Genomic DNA, 22,234 nt, shown 5'->3' with positions numbered 1-22,234 from the left:
GTCGCACACCTGTGCACCTCCCACTCTGTCTACTTCCACACTCATCACCTCTAATATTAGTGCACACTTCTCCACAGAGAGTGTACACTTGTATCTCTCTCCTCTCCTACGCTTTCACTCTGACTCACACCACTCAGTCTAGATCTCCTAGCCTCTCCACTCATCGAGAGAGTGTGTGTGTGTGTTTGTCTACCTTGGTGAGTGTGTGTCTATTTATCTACCATGGTGAGTGTGTGTGTGTGCGAGTCAGAGGTGAATGTGAATGCAAGAGCCTTCACTTGTATTAGTGTGTCTGTTTGTAGGAGAGAGTCAGAGTGTGAGAGCGAAAGCAGGGCCCGGGGGCCGGTGCTGTTTTGTAGGAGAGAGTCAGAGTGTGAGAGCGAAAGCAGGGCCCGGGGGCCGGTGCTGTTTTGTAGGAGAGAGTCAGAGTGCGAGAGCGAAAGCAGGGGCCGGGGGCCGGTGCTGTTTTAGCTGACACCTTTATGACCCCTGATTGACAGGGCTGTCATTACGTCAAACTCTCATCACACTGCACCAGCTGTTCTCCTTTTCTCGCCATTCCCCTACCTCTCCATTAAGTCTCCTCTACTTCGCCACTGCCAAAGGCCAGCCTCCGCTTGGTTACCTCTCCCTCGCTCTTTTTTTTCTCTCTCTCTTTTTACTGTCTCGTTCTCTCTCTCTCTCTCTCTCCAACTGTGTGCTGTTTTCTTGTATCGATTTCCAAGTCTGTTTTAAAAAAAAAAAAAATCTCTCTGTTCCGCGCCTCTCTCCGTGTCCCTAATCTATTGTTCTCCCTCTCTCCCTGTGTTGTGTATCTCTGTCTTTAGGCAGCCTGTGTGCCTGTGATGCTGAGTAACGGTTGGGAGCTGCCCTTCTCTGAGATCATCAACTGGAACACGGCGGCCGTCATCGGGGACGAGAGGCTCCTGCTGCAGGTACGACGCACGCCCCTCACCATCCCCGTAACCACCACCTCCGTCCCTCAACCACTTTTTAAAGGGACACTGCAAGATTCTACTTACCAAGAGTCAGAGGAACTCGTGGACACCATTTATATGTCTCTGCGTGCAATATGAAGGAAGTTGGAGTTAGTTTCGCAAGCCAATGATAATTAGCGTTAACGCAATGAATCGGAGAGTCCACTCACAGACTATCTCTCTCAGCCCGGGATCATATTCATTACAGGCTAGACACACCTTAGCAAAACATTTTGCAACAGAAAATTCAAACGGTTGTTTCTTAGTGGCTCCGTTTCCCTCCTCCCTCCCCTCTCTGACTGTCCCTGCTGTCCTCCTCCATCCCCCTCTCTCTGACCCGACCATGGCATGTTGTCCCCTTCTTCACCCCCCCTGCCCCTCTCTCCAGCCCCTCTATCTAACAATGTCGCCCTCCTGTCCTCCTCCAGATCCCGTCCACGGTGCGCTCCATCCATCAGGATAAGATCCTAGCTCTGAGGCAGCAGACCCAATTCCTGTGGGAGGCCTACTTCTCCTCCATGGAGAAGATTGTGCTGACTACTCTGGAGGTGAGACAGACACACACACAGACACACAAACACAGACACACAGAAAAACACACACTCACACAACACACACATACACACACACACTTTCTTTCTCATTTTCTCTCTCCGTCTCCTCGGCTATCAATCTCCCTCTGTCTTCCAGAGTTCCAATGTCACGCTAGCCTCACCGCAATCTCTCTGTTTATTCCCAAGTGTCTATTTCATGCTAGACTGACCTTACACCACTAGCCATCCTCACACCACCAGCCATCCACACACTACCAGTCATCCTCACACTACCAGCCATCCTCACACTACCAGTCATCCTCACACTACTAGCCATCCGCACACCACCAGCCATCCTCACACTACTAGCCATCCTCACACTACTAGCCATCCTCACACCACCAGCCATCCTCACACCACCAGCCATCCTCACACTACCAGCCATCCTCACACTACCAGTCATCCTCACACTACTAGCCATCGTCACACCACCAGCCATCCGCACACCACCAGCCATCCTCACACCACCAGCCATCCTCACACCACCAGCCATCCTCACACCACCAGCCATCCTCACACCACCAGCCATCCTCACACCACCAGCCATCCTCACACTACTAGCTATCCTCACACCACCAGCCATCCTCACACCACCAGCCATCCTCACACCACCAGCCATCCGCACACCACCAGCCATCCGCACACCACCAGCCATCCTCACACCACCAGCCATCCGCACACCACCAGCCATCCTCACAAATGCAAATGCATCATCCTATGAGCACAAGACGTTGAAAATACATATATATTTTATGTATTTTCGACCTAAATTACGTCTTCAACGTCTTTTCAACGTCTTGCGCTCATAGGGCACAGTCTACACCAGGGGTCGGCAACAGGCGGCCAGCATGCCAAAACCGTCCGGCAAGTGATTTTTTTTAGGGGGTAAATAAAAGACTACAATCACCAGGAATTCAGCAAAATTTTTCATTTAAGAAATGATTCCCATGAATTTAAAAAAATGTGATTGTGTCTCAATGTAATCAAGGTATGAAATTGTAGTTATTTTCGAATACAATCTCTTTTTGGGGTTAGTTGGTGTCAATTTGCAGTGTAAAAATGATTATAATTATGCTCCGTTCCCCCCGACAATCCACTCAGACAAATTCGGCCCGCAGCTGAATCTAATTGCCTACGCCCTGGTCTACGCCATAGCATGGCACCAATCTCAAATGTATCTCTATTTTCTACACAGCCTTGGAGAAAAACTAGCCTCATGCCCCACAATCTCATCTATATCTTCAATCTGAGTATTCATGCTAGCCGCACCAACCCGATGGACATCTTTTAGTCTGTCGCGCCAATCACCTTTATCTCTACTAGTCTCAACCTGGGATTGCTGCAATCTCACACACAGGTCTCCATACGTCTCAGTGTTTGGGCACCAGCTCAGCGGTGGCACCCAGGCTTAACCCCACTGCCGTGCTGTCACTCTGTGCTAAGGTGGGGAGGAGGGCGGGGGACATTGTAACACGCCACAGCCCGGGTGACTTACCGTTTTGTTGTATTTGTGCCACATGTGGTTAAGGGAGATACGAGGGTTCAAGGGAGAGATGGAGGGGGGGGACTATATATAAAAGTATGTGGACATACCTTCAAATTAGTCGCTTCGGCTATTTCAGCCACACCCGTTGCCGAGAGGTGTATAAAATCGAGCACACCGCCATGCAATCTCCATAGACAAACATTGTCAGTAGAATGGCCTTACTGAAGAGCTCAGTGACTTTCAACGTGGCACCGTCATAGGATGCCACCTTTCCAACAAGTCAGTTCGTCAAATTTCTGCCCTGCTAGAGCTGCCTCGGTCAACTGTAAGTGCTGTTATTGTGAAGTGGAAACGTCTAGGATCAACAACGGTTCAGCCACGAAGTGGTAGGCCACACAAGCTCACAGAATGGGACCGCCGGGTGCTGAAGCGCATAAAAATTGTCTGTCCTCGGTTGCGACACTCACTACCGAGTTCCAAACGGCCTCTGGAAGCAACGTCAGCACAACAACTGTTCGTCGGGATCTTCATGAAATGGGTTTCCATGGCCGAGCACGCGCACACAAGTCCAAGATCACCATGCGCAATGCCAAGCGCCGGCCGGAGTGGCGTAAAGCTCGCCACCATTGGACTGGAGCAGTGGAAACATGTTCTCTGGAGTGATGAATCACACTTCACCATGGACGAATCTGGGCTTGGTCGGATGCCAAGAGAACAACACCTGCCCTAATGCATAGTGCCAACTATAACGTTTGGTGGAGGAGGAAAAATGTTCTGGAACTGTTTTTTTTCATGGTTTGGGCTAGGCCCCTTAGTTCCAGTAAAGGGAAATCTTAATGCTACAGTACAGAGCCCTGACCTCAACCCCATCGAACACCTTTGGAATGAATTGGGACACAGACTGCGAGCCAGGCCTAATTGCCCAACATCAGTGCCCAACCTCACTAATGTTCTTGTGGCTAAATGGAACCATCTCCCCACAGCAATGTTCCAACATCTAGTGCAAAGCCTTCCCAGAAGAGTGGAGGCTTTTAAAGCAGCAATTTTATTGCCCATGATTGTGGAATTAGATGTTCGATGAGCAGGTATCCACATACTTTTGTTCATGTAGTGTATGTTAATGCCGTTGCCTTGGCAGCTCCCGAGATAACGAGCTGTATGGGTTATTCATTCGGCTGTGTCACGCTCAGTCTGCAGCAGATCTAGGCCGATACACACACACACACACACACACACACACACACACACAATCTCTCTCCTCACACACTCCCTGTGTCGTCCTCTCACGGCTTCACACACTCACAGAAACCAGCGTCTGTGTGGCGGGCGACTGAGTTGGTGAGCGAGTAAACAAGCAAGAGAGCAAGCCCAACCAATCACGTTGCATTTCCTGTCAGGAAGTTGAGAAGTTTTGACCAATCACAAAGCCAATGGTGCCTTCCCTGTTCCTGCCGATTCCCGGCACACCTATTAAACGGAATTACAGTGCGTTTCCAAAACAGAGCGGATTTATCTATTATCCTCCTAATTGGCTGATTTTAGCTGTTGGGAGGCTAGATTGAGTCGTCCATCATGCTCAGCTAGGACGCTCAAGGGGAAGGAGTTCAGCCATGCAAGAAAAATAGCCCTTCATAAGGTCTTAAGGCCCTCGTTTTAAGGTGGTGAGTGCTTTTTATTGAGAGGCTAGAGGATTCCAAGTTAATCTGTTGGGCTGAGAGCAAATGGTTATTGACTGGCCTGAGGGGCCGTAGCAGTGGAAAACTGCCTCTCGTTTCTTATCCCCGCCTCTGCAGATTAATTTTTATATTGCTTTGTCAATATTATTAAAGTATTCTACAGCGCCATGATCGCATGGAACTTTTTTTGTATTGTTTGCATGTAGTTTTATTTCAAATTTGTGACTATCGGTGCGTAAGTGTTTAGTTACTTGTCGCGTTTAGTTTTTTGTGGACCCCAGGACGAGTAGCTTCTGCGAAAGCTAACGGGGAGCTAAATAAACAAAGACAGACTCCTCCAGCGGTATTATTAGCTCCCTTCTCGAGCCGCCTACCGCCCACCGTCGCTTTCCATCCACAACCATCAGAGACGTTTCGCGTTGTTACCAAGCTAACGGCCAAGTCACCTCGCCACCTATTCCGCCACGGTAGGATTCAACAGAGAGCCTAAAAACACGACTGCAAACCTGCGTATGTTTTATGGAAGAAATTTAGCACTTGCTCAAGGGCACAGCGGTAATATCGCTTTCTGTCGTGCCTCGATACCACATCAGCAGCAAATTGCATCCCCCACCTCAGAATGCAACAGGGGAAAATGGCCAGTCTGGTATTGGTGTTTAGATGTGTGAGTGACTATTTGTGGTCTATTTATAAGGGGAATGAATGAGTGGACTCCTCATTGGATTGACTGGTGTTTCACTGTATGTACCACTGAACTGGTTTGTTCTTTTGTGTGTGAAGTATGTTTTGGGCACAGCTTCTATTTTTATGACTGACTGCTGTCCATATTGAGTTACAGGTTTAATTGGATGTCTTGTATGTAAGTGGCTCCTGTTAAGAGGTCTTGCTGTATTACTGGGGCTTCATCAAGTGGCTGAAACGTTTGAGCATTGCGGATATAAATAAAGGCAAGAAATAATGTCAAGAAATAAAGTATAGAAATCAAGTTTGGGAAACCCTGACGTAAAGAGTACTAAACAGGGTCAGTCTACTATAGGGCTCTCCAAACCTGTTCCTGGAGAGCTACTCTCTTTTAGGTTTTCAATCCAACCCCAGTTGTAACTAACCTGATTCAGCTTCTCATCCAGCTAATTATTAGAATGAGGTGCGCTAGATTAGCGTTGGAGCGAACACCTACAGGACGGTAGCTCTGGTTTATTACATTATACAGCTATCTGCAACGTTCAGAATGTTTCTCTCTACTGGACACACACCTAATGCTAATAATCTAGTGGTATATGAACGAATAATAGAACCTCGGTGTATCTGTTTTGAGTGACTGGTGTTTTAGTGTCTATGAATGTTCTGTTGGAAGGACTGGTTTAACCTCCTCCCCATCTCCTCTTGCCCTCAGATTATCCAGGACCGGGTGCTGCAGCAGGAGTCCAGGAGCACCTTGATGTGGAACAGCCACCCCGGGGGGCTCTTCGCCCTGCCACAGTACTCTGCCCACTTGGGAGACTTCCCCTTCTACTACGCCACCCTAGGTGAGTCCCCCCTCCTCTCAATCAACCAATCAATCAATCAAATGTATTTATATGGCCTTTTCACGCCAGCTGTTGTCACAAAGTGCTGTTTACAGTTACCCGTTCTAGATCCCAAAGAGCAAGCCCAAGCAGGAAACACATTGGCTCGGGGAAAACTCCACTCCCCCATCGCATTCATTGCATGGTAGCACCAGTCGTTCAGTATCTGTGTAACAGCAGTCCTTTACCGATTGTCTTGAGCTATAGATATATACTAGGGCTACACAAGGGAAGTTACCTTGCCACACCAGAATATCTCATTTTGTTGTGTGTTTGGTCAAGTAGTAGGTACATGCTATCTATGTTATGGGTAGAGTCCTTGTGTCTTCTTAAACATTTCCCTTAGCCTATGATATACTGCTAAGCCCCGTCCAAATGTAAAAAATTAATAAAAAAGAACGGAAAAGTGTCTGTTTCTAGAACCTTGGATTCCAGCTGCGACAGAGTCTTAAATGACTCCGTAGCCGAGACGCTGTCCCACTGGGTCAATTGACTTGTTACAGTGGCTATAACAACGTGTTACTCCAACGATCCCTTGATTGATGCTCGCGTTTGGCCCGTTGACACGCCTAATGGTCAGTCAGTCAGTCAGTCGTTCGTTTCACTCAGTGAGCACGGCATATACCGCTGCGCCGGTTCACCAACACAAACTGCGCCCCTGTAACAATCTGTGACATCAAAGGCCTTTTTTTTAAGCGGTCCTAATGGCTGCCTATTCTCTATGTAGTGCACTACTTCTGACCCAGAGCCCTATAGGCCCGGCTCAAAACTAGTGCACTATCAAGGGGATAGGGTGCTATTTGGGACTCTTGTCCCCTGTAACTCTATTGTCATCTCGTAGATGAAGTCAGGTAGTCAGCTCCCTCCAATACACAACCCTTTTGATCAAGTACCTCGGTGCGAGGCGCAAATATTACAATTATCGCAGGGTGACGAGCATAGATTACCCCGCGGTGAGTTTTATTTGTTTTTCACGGAGTCAACCAATTAAGCATGTGGAGGTTTTAAAGAGACAAGGTGGCGTGTTGAAGGACTAAATGAGACCGATAAAACGGGAGAATCGATCTCGTAATGACACTCCGAAGCCAATCTGTTATTATGAGGAGCCAATGCCTCTACCCCTTAGTTAAAATTGATTTGGTGTTCTGGATATGAATTGGACACCTTGTGAGATCAATCATTTAATAAGGAGTCTCCTTTCATCTCATAAATAATAACGTCATAGATCAGCTGTTTATGTAAGCAATGGCCTACAAGTAAATACTAAAGCATAGCCACCAATAACTACAATGTGAAAACATACAGAGAATGAACCATTTTTTAGGTCTAGTTTAGAATGAATACTCATAGAAACGTTATGTTTTTTTATGCCTGCTGTATTTGAGGATAATGACTTTGAACAAAGTGATGGTTTGGCAATGCCAGAAGAAATGTGCCTAGAGGCTAAACTTGTGACAATCACCAATAGTTTTGTCCCTTTGTTCAGTTATAGACCGAGTGATGTCAATATCCTACTTTATGTTTGTCTGTGTTCCAGCCATCCAACTTTAACAAATATCATGTTTGTCTGTATTGTAGGTATCAAACCTTACCAGTAATACTATATGTTTTGACCTGTTTTATGTTCCAGGTATAAAACCGTACCCCAAGTTCACGGCAGTCATCCATGCGGTCACCGCCCTGGTCTCCCAATCCCAGCCCATCCTCAAGCTGCTGGTGGCTGTTGCCAAATCACAGTACTGTGCACAGGTAAGAAGCCACAAACGTGTCTGTGTGTGTGCACATTCCCGCTCATGTCCTTCAATTGTCGGAACTCTCCCGAAACCTAATATTACTCCAACTGTGAGGGATTTCGTAGCATCGTTGTCGAGACAAAAGGACATCTTCTCAAGCACCAGTGGATAACTCTGAGGTGGTAGAGAGAGAGTTTGGTTAACTCGCGTGGATTGAATTAGAAAGGTGGTCTGTACCGATTGGTCATCTCTCTCTCTGTCTGCGTGCGTGTCTGAAAGCCCCGTGGCCCAGCTGGATACGAGAAGTATTGGTTTTAACCAGGGCTCGGGGGAATTAAACTTAAGTCCGATAGCTGTGTCTACTATAGTGTGTTACACACTCCCTAATGCTGCTTAAATGTGTAGGGAGGTGTGCATCCCTCCCTTCTATATGGAAATGCTTTGTATTCTAGATTGCAGGCTCCCTATGCAAAGCGGAGAGTCAGGTACATAAGAAAAGTATCAACATTTACATCATCTCACTCTCAGCCCGCAAAGACTTCCACGTTGAGGGGGCCGGGAAGTGGAGAAGAGGGATATAAATAAATGAATTGGAGGGAGGGAGAGAATGAAAGAGAAAAGGGAGAGGGAGAGAGAGAGGGTGGGGAGAGAATTGGGAGCAAAAAAGCTTTTGAGACGGCGCTGGTAGAGACATGCATGCAGAGATTGTGGACTTCCCGCTGTGAGCGCGCGTGTTCCACAGTTTTACAGAGGAACTGTGTCTGTCTCTCACATCACTGGTACACATATACACACACTCATACTGAAACACACATACGCGATACACTGAACTTATGGTACCAACATTTTAGAATACCGTAGTACCGTTTCATATGATACTACCAACATTTTCGGCCCTACCGAGCTAAATAACCCGCTTGCGCCTGTTTTAAAAAAAAAATGGATATCAAGTCAGTTGTTTATATATTCATTTATTTTTATTTTTTTTAATCAACAGCAACTACTAGTCTCTTGTATTCACCGATCCAATTAATGTCCACTTCACTTTCATGTGCATATCAGCCGCATTCCGTACTGCATTCCGATCGGTGTGGAAGAACTTGACTGGCCTGCAAAGAGCCCTGACCTCAACCCCATCGAACACCTTTGGGATTAATTGGAACGCCGACTGCGAGCCAGGCCTAATCGCCCAACATCAGTGCCCGGCCTCACACTGCTCTTGTGGCTCAATGGAAGCAAGTCCCTGTAGCAATGTTCCAACATCTAGTGGAAAGCCTTCCCAGAAGAGTGGAGGCTGTTAAAGCAGCAAAGCTGGGACCAAATATCAATACCCACGATTTTGGAATGAGGTGCTCGACGAGCAGGTGTCCACATAATTTTGGTCATGTGGTATATATGTAAAGAAAATATGAAATCAAGATTAGTCTGATGGGTGACAATATTAACCTATCACTTGTGAATGATATATTGTCACTTGTGAATGATGCCCAGCTTGTGTGCAGTAAGGCAAGAAACAGTGCATGCCTTTTGTTGTGCTACTTTTTAAAGTCATAGTCACACACCTCATGTAGCCTAGCCCATAGGCCTATATGTTTTGATAAGTGACCCAATAACTTCTTAAAATTAAGCACATTAATCCACTTTGCAACGGGTGTAGAGCCTAACTGGCATACATACAGTATTCAGACCCCTTGGCTTTTTCCACATTTTGTTATGTTACAGCCTTATTCTAAAATGGATTAAATTAAAACAAAAAACACACACAATACCCCATAATGACAAAGCAAAAACAGGTTTTTAGACATTTTGCACATTTATGACAAATAAAGTATTCAGACCCTTTGCTCTGAGACTTGAAATAAGTTGAGCTCCAGCGCATCCTGTTTCCATTGATCATCCTTGAGATGTTTCTACAACTTGATTGGAGTCCACCTGTGGTAAATTCAATTGATTGGACATGATATGGAAAGGCAGACACCTGTCTATGTAAGGTCCCACAATTGACAGTGCATGAGGTCGAAGGAATTATCCGTAGAGCTCTGACAGGATTGTGTCGCGGCATAGATCTGGGGAAGAGTACCAAAACATTTCTGCAGCATTGAAGTTCCCCAAGATCACAGTGGTGTCCATCATTCTTAAATGGAAGAAGTTTGGAACCACCAAGACTCTTCCTAGAGCTGGCTGCCTGGCCAAATTACGAAATCGGGGGAGAAGGGCCTTGGTCAGGGAGGTGACCAAGAACCTGATGGTCACTCTCACAGAGCTCTAGAGTTCCTCTGTGGAGATGGGTGAACCTTCCAGAAAGACAACCATCTCTGCAGCCCTCCACCAATCAGGCCTTTATGGTAGAGTGGCCAGACGGAAGCCACATCTCAGTAAAAGGCACATGACAGCCCGCTTGGAGTTTGCCAAAAGGCACCTACAGACTCTCAGACCATGAGGAACAAGATCCTCTGGTCTGATGAAACCAAGATTGAACTCTTTGGCCTGAATGCCAAGCAACACGTCTGGAGGAAACCTGGCACCAGGTGGCAGCATCATGCTGTGGGGATGTTTTTCAGTGGCAGGGACTGGGAGACTAGTCAGGTTCGAGGCAAAAATGAACTAAGCAAGATAGTGAGATCCTTGATGAAATCCTGCTCCAGAGCGCTCAGGACCTCAGACTGGGGAAAAGGTTCACCTTCCAACAGGACGACGAACCTAAGCACACAGCTAAGACAACGCAGGAGTGGCTTCGGTACAAGTCTCTGAATGTCCTTGAGTGGCCCAGCCAGAGCCTGGACTTGAACCCGATCAAACATCTCTGGAGAGAACTGAAAATAGCTGTGCAGCAACGCTCCCCATCTAACCTGACAGAGCTTGAAAGGATCTGCAGAGAAGAATGAGAGAAACTCCTCAAATACAGGTGTGCCAAGCTTGTAGCGTCATACCCAAGAAGACTAGGCTGTAATCGCTGCCAAAGGTGCTTCAACAAAGTACTGAGTAAAGGGTCTTATACTTATGTAAATGTGATATTTCAGTTTATTTTCTTTATTAAAATCCTGTTTTTGGTTTGTCATTATGGGGTATTGTGTGTCGATTGATGAGGAAAAAACAATTGAATCAGTTTTAGAATAAGGCTGTAACGTAACAATGTGGAAAAAGTTAAGGGGTCTGAATACTTTCCGAAGTCACTGTACGCAGCTCGTGAGTCAAGTTTGGGGAAGATAATTTTCACCCTAAAAATGCACCTTTATAATTAAATGCATAGTCGCATTTGCGGTCACTTTTGAGAATGGTGTTTTCCCGCTAATTGATTGCATTTTGCATTGCTGCAGTTTTAATGTGAAGAAAAAGCCTAATAGTTTATCAACATTTTAAGCTAAATGCTCTGATCTGTTACATCCGCCTCATTTGCTTTTAAAGGTGTTTTGATGCTTGTATTAATTTGGGATCTATCGCATTCCACAACTGTCCCAAACTATGTTTGGAATATTTATTTCTCTCACAGAATAGGTCAACTTTTGTACTATTAGGGATCGTAGATTGACATAGGCTAGTGCTTTTGTTGTTCTTTAGGCTGACCAAAAGTAAATGTGGACCGTTCTTCCAACATCTTCAATATGCACCTCGGAATTCGATAAGAATACGCCCAATTGCGCCCCCAATGTGTCTGTCTTCACTTGTAGCTTGTGAGAAGGACCCGATTATGTGACGGGCTTTGGCTAATAAGAATTTAGATATCTGAGAGAGCCATGTGAGTGAGAGGTACTTTGGCGCACCCTGACGGGAGAAGGGAATTGTAATTATTATATGCGGCCACTGGCCGCAAAAGGCATGGATTTATTTTAGGAGCATTATGGTCACAAAGGGGATGCCGCCGGGAAATTTGAGTTATTATCAAGTGCTTGTCAAATTGTGAATGAGAAACTGATGAAGTGTGTGTAGCCTGCCTTACATGCGACTTTTTTCAAATCATCATTGGAGCCTTAGAATGTATTAAAAATCAAAACATATAGCCCAATGTTTGTATCACAACTAAAGTTGCATAAATAACTCTAAATTAAGCGTATAGGGAGGACCTGTTTCTCTAACCGCTCAACACAGAATAACCGCATGTGCGCACTTCCTCAAATATTTTGGAGAAAATATCCTTTCTATTTTATTCAGCTATGTTCAATTTTATTCTTCATACTATAATATAAAATGCCACAAAATTCTAAGAAAATCTTGTCTGCTAAATTAACTAGTGTAGCCCACGTCCATATGGCATAGCCAGATCAGGGCCTAACATAAGGACAACTGAGTATGCTATTATGTTCTTCTGAAATGGACTACAGGAGATGCTAAATGTGTTTATGTTAATTAACGGTCAATTACCATGAGACCGGCAGTTATTTTCTTGACAATCAATGGTCTGACAAAATTTAATGACTGCCACAGCACTATCCCCTACCAGCCCTCATTCGCCTGCTTCTCTCCATCCTCTCTTCCTGCACATCTATTAAAATATAATTTAGCCTTGATGGCCAGTGGGGATGGAGCCTTGATCAGTCTTCTGTTACATTTGTACATTTGATACATTGGAGCAGTGTGCAGTGAGCAAAGTTAATACATTGTATATAATTTCATCCCTGATACAACCAAGAGCACAGGCCAGCTGAGTATAGGCTTTGCAAGTTCGCTGTCACGCAGCAGTGCCAGAGATTTAAAAACAGCTTTGCGACAGGCATGCTTGCAACTTTAGAGCAAAGAAAACGGTTTGTCTCTAGCTCAAATGTGTTTTTGTTTTTATTTCGCACACATTTTATATAATTTCACAAACCATGTGAGCGGGGTGTTTTTAACCTAATCCCGGCCCACTAATTATTGGTTTGATAACAAACAGCGTTGTTTAGTCATTTTACCTAGCAAACGATCACCCTGGTAACTTGGCAGTGAGTCTATGCACATTTGATTGGCACAGGAATAAAGGAAAAGGATCTGCTGCTCATGAGATGCGTCAAAGGATTCATAGAGACCTAACTATATATAAACAAAATGCGTCTCTTTCTGGTGCCCCTTACATTCTGTTTGGTGCCTAACTTTAAAGTCGGGAGCAGGGTGTACGTTTGGGAGAGAGGTGTGTGTGTGTGTGTGTGTGTTTTATGAGAGAGGGGGAGAGAAAGTGTGTGAGGGAGTGTGTGTGTGTCTGTGTTAACTGAAGTGTAGAGGGTTTCATGCCGTGTTTTCTGCCACAATGTCATGCAGATCATTATGCATGTACAGTTGAAGTCGGAAGTTTACATACACTTAGGTTGGAGTCATTAAAACTCGTTTTTCCAACCACTCCACACATTTCTTGTTAACAAACTATAGTTATGGGTCGGTTAGGGCATCTACTTTGTGCATGACACAAGTAATTTTTCCAACAATTGTTTACAGACAAATCCTCCCTTTCTCCCAGTAGCACATGCGCGTAACCTTTAAAAAAACGGGAACAAGCGTCCGGGGGACGGGGTGAACAGGACGCTAGGCCACAGAATAGTTTTTTCCCCCTGTGGTGTCGCGATACTACTCTGTAGTGTGATACTTGGCCTGGTATCGTATTGTGAGTAAAGTTGTGTTGAACACTGTGCGGTGTTTAACAGTGAGAACGGCAGAATGGTGAACTTACTAAATGAAATGAGAGTTTGACTGTGTAATATTAGGTTGCTTCTTGTGTAAATATTTTCTGTCTGGATTTTATCAAACAAGATAATATAAATCATAAGACAGTTATGTATATTCTTCTGTATATCAAATTCTGTATATCAAATTATATATACACATGAACTTAATTTTAACTCAAGGTATACTTGCATGTTAGGGAAGTCAGTCACAGGGACACACAGTTCCCATGTAGCCATCATGTAACACATGATCTGAGGAGCTATTGTTGAAAAGGAATCCTATTTAAGCTCTCAATTGTGGGGTGTGTGTGGATGGATTTAAATGTCAGATGTTTTGAATTGGATACTGAAATGTTGAAGACGTACGATGGGGGAATGTAGTGTTATGTGGTTAGTAAATGAAAATGAAGTGTAATTTTAGAATGTCATATCTGTGATTCTCATGATCTTTCTCCTGCTCTCTCACACCTTTAACTCCCCCACCCCTTCTATAATCTCAATCACTGTTTGTCTCTTCCTCTCTGTCTCTGTCTCTCTCCTGTCTCAGATCATTGTGCTGTGGAACTGTGACAAGCCTCTCCCTGCTAAGCACCGCTGGCCTGCAACCTCTGTGCCCGTCATTGTCATCGAGGGAGAAAACAAGGTGAGCCTGCCTCGCACGCATGTCCTTTCAAGAGCTGGGCTGCCATTTTGGTTTCTCTAAATACCCTCAAATAAATAAAATGTCTTCATTTTGGCTTTACTGCGCCCCTAAGCCTTGTTCAGTGCCATAATTTTGGTGTATATCTATGCTTTGATCATTTGACAACTTGACCACAGAATTTCTGAACCCAGAAGCCCAACATTGCGATACTTCCGGGAACGCTTCGCGAAGTAGACTCGACAAACCAGAACGGGTTTGGGGTTTTGGGAAGTCTATGAGAGAAGTGAAAAATGTCTTCCTTGGTTTATTTTCTTGTTTTCTAAAGGCACAACCTAGATTCAAGCTAATGTCTTAAGTAGCTGAACATGTTATTTACTCCCACCTTATATTGAAGGAGTGCCTTAACCTTCTGACTTTGGAGCTGCGTAACGCTGTCATATGCATGACATAGCAAATGTCATAAGCTGACAGCTTACTTTGCAATTCCATGCCACAGACCACTGTTTAGGTAAAGTAAGTTGTCAAGGAAATAACCTCTAACGGTCTGTTATGACATCTTTGCAACGCTTTGTAGTAAGTCAGTGTTCCGTAGGGGGTTCGACCAAAGTGTCTCACATCGTGAGAGGTCAAAGTTGACACAGGAAGCGTGATCTGAGTCAGTAGTTTGAGAGCTTCACTCTAACGCCACAAAAAACGTTTGTTGAGCTGTCAATCAACCCAAGGGGTTTCTCTCACTTGTCAGTCACAACAGAGTGGGCGGGGTTTTGTTTTTTCTCCACATCCCTGAGTGGTTTTCTTACGCTGTCAATCACAGAGGGAGCGTGGTTTTGGGCTGTGGGTCGGCGACAACAGCCAGAGTTGAGTACAGCCGCGTCTGTGGTTTGTTGTGCTCGCGGCTGGCTTGTTGTTTACTGCGGCGGACCCAGCCAAACGTGGCGAACCTCTGAGCCACCAGCCTGGCGGTTGGTAGTGGGGGGCACAGAAGGAGAGGAGAGCTATTTCTGGCGCCTCTGGGCTGGCATGGTGGCCATGTGAGCACTGCTTTTACGACTCTTCAGCTTAACACTAGAACCGCTAAATCAGTCATTTTGACTGCATGATTTTAATAGTTTTATTACTCTGTAAGTCTTGCCCCCCGTTCTTGACCTTTCCTAAATAAGTCTATATAACACAGTATCGTTGTTAGAATCTTAATATCACAAACAGAACTGGAGTTACAACCAGTTTTTTTATGGTTTTCCCCTGCTGCCCCTCCTTCTCCCAACAGTAGGGCCTGCTCCGCTCCTTCTCCCAACAGTAGGGCCTGCTCCGCTCCTTCTCCCAACAGTATTGCCTGCTCCGCCCCTTCTCCCAACAGTAGGGCCTGCTCCGCTCCTTCTCCCAACAGTAGGGCCTGCTCCGCTCCTTCTCCCAACAGTAGGGCCTGCTCCGCCCCCTCTCCCAACAGTAGGGCCTGCTCCGCCCCTTCTCCCAACAGTAGGGCCTGCTCCGCCCCTTCTCCCAACAGTAGGGCCTGCTCCGCCCCTTCTCCCAACAGTAGGGCCTGCTCCGCCCCTTCTCCCAACAGTAGGGCCTGCTCCGCCCCTTCTCCCAACAGTAGGGCCTGCTCCGCCCCTTCTCCCAACAGTAGGGCCTGCTCCGCCCCTTCTCCCAACAGTAGGGCCTGCTCCGCCCCTTCTCCCAACAGTAGGGCCTGCTCCGCCCCTTCTCCCAACAGTAGGGCCTGCTCCGCCCCTTCTCCCAACAGTAGGGCCTGCTCCGCCCCTTCTCCCAACAGTAGGGCCTGCTCCGCCCCTTCTCCCAACAGTAGGGCCTGCTCCGCCCCTTCTCCCAACAGTAGGGCCTGCTCCGCCCCTTCTCCCAACAGTAGGGCCTGCTCCGCCCCTTCTCCCAACAGTAGGGCCTGCTCCGCCCCTTCTCCCAACAGTAGGGCCTGCTCCGCCCCTTCTCCCAACAGTAGGGCCTGCTCCGCCCCTTCTCCCAACAGTAGGGCCTGCTCCGCCCCTTCTCCCAACAGTAGGGCCTGCTCCGCCCCTTCTCCCAACAGTAGGGCCTGCTCCGCCCCTTCTCCCAACAGTAGGGCCTGCTCCGCCCCTTCTCCCAACAGTAGGGCCTGCTCCGCCCCTTCTCCCAACAGTAGGGCCTGCTCCGCCCCTTCTCCCAACAGTAGGGCCTGCTCCGCCCCTTCTCCCAACAGTAGGGCCTGCTCCGCCCCTTCTCCCAACAGTAGGGCCTGCTCCGCCCCTTCTCCCAACAGTAGGGCCTGCTCCGCCCCTTCTCCTGACAATTGAAAGTGCAGTGCCCACCTGATAATCCCACGATAATTGCCTGGAAACTGAACCTAAACTATACCGAAACTAATTTCACACATATAACAACAGATTAAATAAATGAAGTATGATGGGGAGAATGGGTGAGTTGATGAGCGAGGGGAAGCAAACGATGCATAATTATGTAATCACCAATAGTGAATGAAGACCAGGGCGGGCCATTGTATTGTATTGATCCACTCTAATTCTAATCTCTAAATGGTATCTACCCTATATCAATCCACTGAAACCAAGCGGTCGTATCAGTCTACTCTGACCTACTTTGGAGTAGGTTGCACAGTGAGAGCGTGCATTATTGTATATGCTGAAGGTCTTTCAATACCTGGGAAATATCCACATCATGTGAGCGAGTGTCAGAAGATGTGGTTTTTGAGGCTCCCTCCCTCCGCGCAAAATAAGGCACCTGCACAGCCGTTGTACTCCACAGCAGGGCTGAAGAATGACAAGACCACGGGAACACAAAGAGAAAACAGGCGACTGCTACGCACTACAACCAAACACAAGTATGTTAGTGTGTCAAGCAAGTGAAAGTTCTGAAGATTTGTGTCAACTGTTGGGACAAGGAGTAACAGCGAAACGAAATCCAACTGATGCCATTGCGTGAAGACGCACACAACATAAGCACGAGCTGACAATATATATATTTTTTTACTGCAGTCATATCAACACTTGTATACATTATAATTCCTTTTTTTGTGTGCTGATTGTGACTATCAAAGCCACTTGGCACTTATAATGATGTTTAGGCTACTGTTATCATCATTTGACCTCTGGTGTTGATGGTCGGTATATATTTTGTCTTCTCGTTATCGTTATATTTTGTCTTCTCGTTATCCAACACTTTTGTTTCGTAGTTGTAACAAAGGCAATCCACAAAAATGGTTTATTCAACACTTACATTTTTTATTTTTTGGGGGGGCGGGGGTCAGTTTTTACATAGCCTACAGTAACAAACTATTTAAAATGCTGTTGTGTTATTTGAAATAAATAAAACGATCGTATTATGCCCTCCGAGGCCTTCCTAAACAACCAAACGATTATGAAATGTATTAATTACACTGTTAGAATGTTGCAGATGTTGGCTCTCGCTCTCTCTCTGTCTCTTTCTCTCGCACAGTCTTTCTTTACCCTCTCTCGCTATACTTCACTGTTTCTCTCGCTGTCTCTCTTTTTTTTTCTTCCTATTTCTCTCTTCCTCCCTCTCTGAGGAATGTGGGAGGCTGATTCCTTCTCTAAGAGCTCACATTCCTAGCGCGTACAAGCCCCCCCCCCAGGTAAACATGTCACACTTCTAACGTTAAAAACCATCTGCGATGGGGAAAGAAATCACATCCTCATCTTATTATCCCCCTTCATCTTATCCCCCCCCCTCTCAATTCAAGGGCTTTATTAGCATGGGAAACATGTTAACGTTGCCAATGCACGTGAAGTAGATAACATACAAAAGTGAAATGAACAATACAAATTAACAGTAAACATTACACTCACAAAGTTCCAGAAAAATAATAGGCATTGCAAATGTCATATGTGTGTGTGTGTGTGTATATATAGTGTTGTTATGATGTGCAAATCTCTCGCTCTCTCTGAGCGACTAAAACGTGGCTGGCAATTGTAGACATTTGGAGTCATTTGTGTTATTTGTTCGTTGTTTTTGTTGCACTTCTCGGCCACACAGTTACACAGCAATCTGAGTCATTCGAGATGTGTTCCGTTTAGGGCACTGTGTGGCAGAGGTCGGCGAGTACGAAGTGTTGTTTTGACTAATCAGCCTCTGTTCTCTAGTCTCTCTACCCAATGCTTTATGCAGTATATACATACACATACACACACAAGACTTTATATAAGCAGTAGCTTTTTGAAAGAACAGGGATTCCTGGAATGACCCGACCTTCAGAGCTGAGTGTTGTCTCCAGAGAAAAGGTTACAAGGAAGTGTGTGGCTGTTATACGGAGTGTTTGAAAGGAGGGGGGTGTGTGAAGTGTCTGTGGCTGAATGAGTGCGTAAGGCTGTGTGTACGTGTGGGATGTTTGATTTCTAGTGAATATACATGATACATACACTTGAGAGTGTTTCTCCACCCTTGGCTTTCAGCTCAGCCAGTAAATGTATGTATTGTATACATATCATTAAGATGGTATTTTGCCTACCCAATGTAGCTCTCCACCCTCCCCACCGACCCTCTACTACCCGTGCTATACTAACTATTCATGTTTTTGTAGATATTTAAAGCTGTCATATAGTATAGAAATTGAAAATACGGGTTTGTCACAATCAGGAAAGGGGAAATTGTGTCGTGTAAGACGAGAACTACTTCAGCTAGTGTGTGTTTTGTAGGATTTCACAACATTCAAGCAAATAATCTCAATCCAATCTATTCTATAGTAAGGTTTCCACCATATTTTTACCATATTCATAACTGGTCACGAAAGGAGAGTAGAAGACTAAAGGAACCCATTCATTCATGTCTATTGGGACATGTCTATTCAGTGCTTTATGTATTGGAGTCCCACCCTTGTGCTGTGCCGTTGTAATATATACTGGACAAAAATATAAACGCAACATGTAGTGTTGGTCCCATGTTTTATGAGCTGAAATAAAATATCCCAGAATTTTTCCATACGCACAAAAAGCTTATTTCTCTCAAATTTTGTGCACGAATGTGTTTACATCCCTGTTTGTCACGGATCACTCCGGAACTTTCATTACGCACACCTGTCGCCTATTCCCACTGATTAGTACTTGTGCCCTTTAGTTTCCATTGGGCGGTTCATTATTTTTATAATGTCCGTTGGTGCGGTGTGTTTTGGGCTTTCGTGCCATTGTGGGTTGCGCAGATGATTACGGGTCTCGTCCCATGTGATAATCATTCGGCGCATGTGTTATTTATTTGAGGTACTCCTCACTCTTTTGTTTTGGGTTCTACCCTGTGTTTTGTTACGTGTTTGTTCGGTCTTCGTTCCCGTGCCTTTACACGGCACGCCGTAATTTGGGCTTAATTTTTTTTAAACGATTACGCATTCCTGCGCCTGTCTCCCGAATCATTTATGCCAACGTGACACTGTTAGTGAACATTTTCTCGTTAATTTGTCGTTCACTGTTAGTGAACATTTCTCATTAATATTTCTCGTTAAGATAATCCATCCACCTGACAGGTGTGGCATATCAAGAAGCTTATTAAACAGCGTGATCATTACACAGGTGGACCGTGTGCTGGGGACAATAAAAGTTCACTCTAAAATGTGCAGTTCTGTCACAACACAATGCCACAGATGTCTCAAGATTTGAGGGAGTGTGCAATTGGCATGCTGACTGCAGGAATATCCACCAGAACAGTTTCCAGAGAATTTAATGTTCGTTTCTCTACCATAAGCCACCTCCAACCTTGTTTTAGTGAATTTGGCAGTGCGTCCAATCGGCCTCACAACCTCAGACCACGTGTAACCACACTAGCCCAGGACCTCCACATCCAGCTTCTTCACCTGCGGGATTGTCTGAGACCAGCCACCTGGACAGCTGATGAAACTGAGGAGTATTTCTCTCTGTAATAAAGCCCTTTTGTGGGGGAAAAACTCATTCTGATTGGCTAGGCCTGGCTCCCCAGTGGGTGGGCTTATGCCCTTCCAGGCCCACCCATGGCTGCACCTGTGCTCAGTCATGTGAAATCCATAGATTAGGGCCTAAGGAATTATTTCAATTGACTGATTTCCTTATATGAACTGTAACTCAGTAAAATCGTTGAAATGGTTGCGTTTCGATCTTTGTTCAGTATATAATAATAATATATGCCATTTAGCAGATGCTTTTATTCAAAGCAACTTAGTTATGCGTGCATACATTTTACGTCCGGGTGGTCCTGGGAATCGAGCCCACTATCTTGGACATTGCAACCGCCATGATCTACCAACAACTAGAGAGGACAGTGTACTGACCCTGTGTACTCTGTCTCCCCATGCAGGTGATGAGCAGTCGCTTCCTGCCCTACGAGACCATTGTCACCGACGCCGTGCTCAGCCTGGATGAGGACACTGTACTCTCAACAACAGAGGTTAGTGTTCCTCCACACATCACTAAGGATACTGCCTACTACTGTGTTGGAATGGGGGACTACTTTCTCTCCAGAGCTCTGGTGCGCTCCCCTGCTTTTCCTCTACCCTTTAACTCCTTGCTTTTCTAACCTCACCTCACTCCACCTCATGCTGTTTTTTTTTTTTTTTTTTAATGGCCACTCTCTCTCTCCCCATGTAGCTTTCCCCATTCTCTCGCCGTCTCTGTCTCTGTATCTTTCCTCCCATCTCTCTTATCATCTCTCAACCCTCTTTGTCTCTCTCTCTCGCTACCCTCCCTCCCACCCTGTCAGTGTAGTGGCACACCAGGCTGCTGTGCCCTCTGCTCTGCTCTGCTCTGCTCTGTTCTGCTGATGGGGGGATAATGATGATGTCAGTGTTGGCATTACTCCAGGGCCCTCGGTGCTTTGTGTGGCGCTGTGTCAGCACAGGGACCAGTGGTTTAGTGCTATTTTAGTGAGGGAGCGCATTTAAAAAAATAATAATAATTATGACGACATCATTTCCTCAAAGTTTGTACTGACAGATGAAGCCAATTAAATAGCTTATCATTATAGAATATGCATAAAATGCATCCTCCAATTGCAACGTCTGACTATTCCCACACATATTGTCTAAAGAACATTTTCTATGTTTTAATAGCCTCAAAGACCAAGTCAGGCTTCATCTTTCAAAATAGGCCATTTACTGTTTGTCGTGAATGATAATTCTTCACGTTTTACCGGTGAAACGTCCAAACTGCATCTCCATGCCAGTCATTTGATTGATCTCAATCAGTTTCATTGGAATATGGATTTTGATCTTGTAGAATTACTGTTTCGTGAGCAAATTAGAACAGATGGCGTTAACTGTTAGCCTGCCTTGTAGGCTACAGCGCCTTTTAGAAAGTATTCACACCACTTGACTTTTTCCACATTTTGTTTTTACAAAGTGAGATTGAAATTGATTAAATAGTCTTTTTTTAACGATCTACACAAAATAAAAAAAACAATATATATTTAGATAAGTATTCAATCCCTTGAGTCAATACATGTTAGAATCACCTTTGGCAGCGATTACAGTTGTAAGTCTAAGATTGGGCAAATATTCTACAATAAATGTGCAATATTCTCTTTCAAATTCTTCAAGCTCTTTCATTGGTTGTTGATCATTGCTAGACAGCCATTTTCAAGTCTTGCCATACATTTTCAAGCCAATTTAAGTCAAAACTGTAACTAAGCCACTCAGGAACATTCAATGTTATCTTGGTATCTAACTCCAGTGTATATTTGGCCTTGAATTTTAATTATTGTCCTGCTGAAAGGTGGATTTGTCTCCGTGTCTGTTCCAAAGCAGACTGAACCAAGTTTTCCTCTAGGATTTTGCCTGTGCTTAGCTCTATTCTGTTTCTTTTTATCCTAAAAAACTGCCTAGTCCTTGCCGATGACAAACGTAACCATAACATGATGCAACCACACCATGCTTGAAAATATGAAGAGTAGTACTCAGTGATGGTACAAAAATGGTCAGATTAATACTGCCATTGAGAAAATTACCC

General features: G+C 45.3%; 1 protein-coding gene across 1 annotated transcript in view; it reads left to right on the top strand.

Annotated features, from left to right (window-relative positions):
• The window catches only part of ext1b (exostosin glycosyltransferase 1b), a 110,151-nt gene that overhangs the window by 70,184 nt on the left and 17,733 nt on the right, over window positions 1–22,234 (top strand). Inside the window, exons 3-8 of the mRNA XM_014177609.2 lie at window positions 828–935; window positions 1,406–1,525; window positions 6,126–6,258; window positions 7,928–8,046; window positions 14,208–14,303; window positions 20,589–20,678. Coding sequence (XP_014033084.1) covers window positions 828–935; window positions 1,406–1,525; window positions 6,126–6,258; window positions 7,928–8,046; window positions 14,208–14,303; window positions 20,589–20,678 — 666 coding nt within the window. The remainder of the gene's footprint in view (window positions 1–827; window positions 936–1,405; window positions 1,526–6,125; window positions 6,259–7,927; window positions 8,047–14,207; window positions 14,304–20,588; window positions 20,679–22,234) is intronic.

This window comes from Salmo salar, chromosome ssa27 (genome assembly GCF_905237065.1).
Source record: "Salmo salar chromosome ssa27, Ssal_v3.1, whole genome shotgun sequence".
NCBI classification, from domain to species: Eukaryota; Metazoa; Chordata; class Actinopteri; order Salmoniformes; family Salmonidae; genus Salmo; species Salmo salar.
The sequence above is the reverse complement of the archived record's forward strand: the minus strand, read 5'-3'. Positions and strand labels throughout refer to the sequence as shown.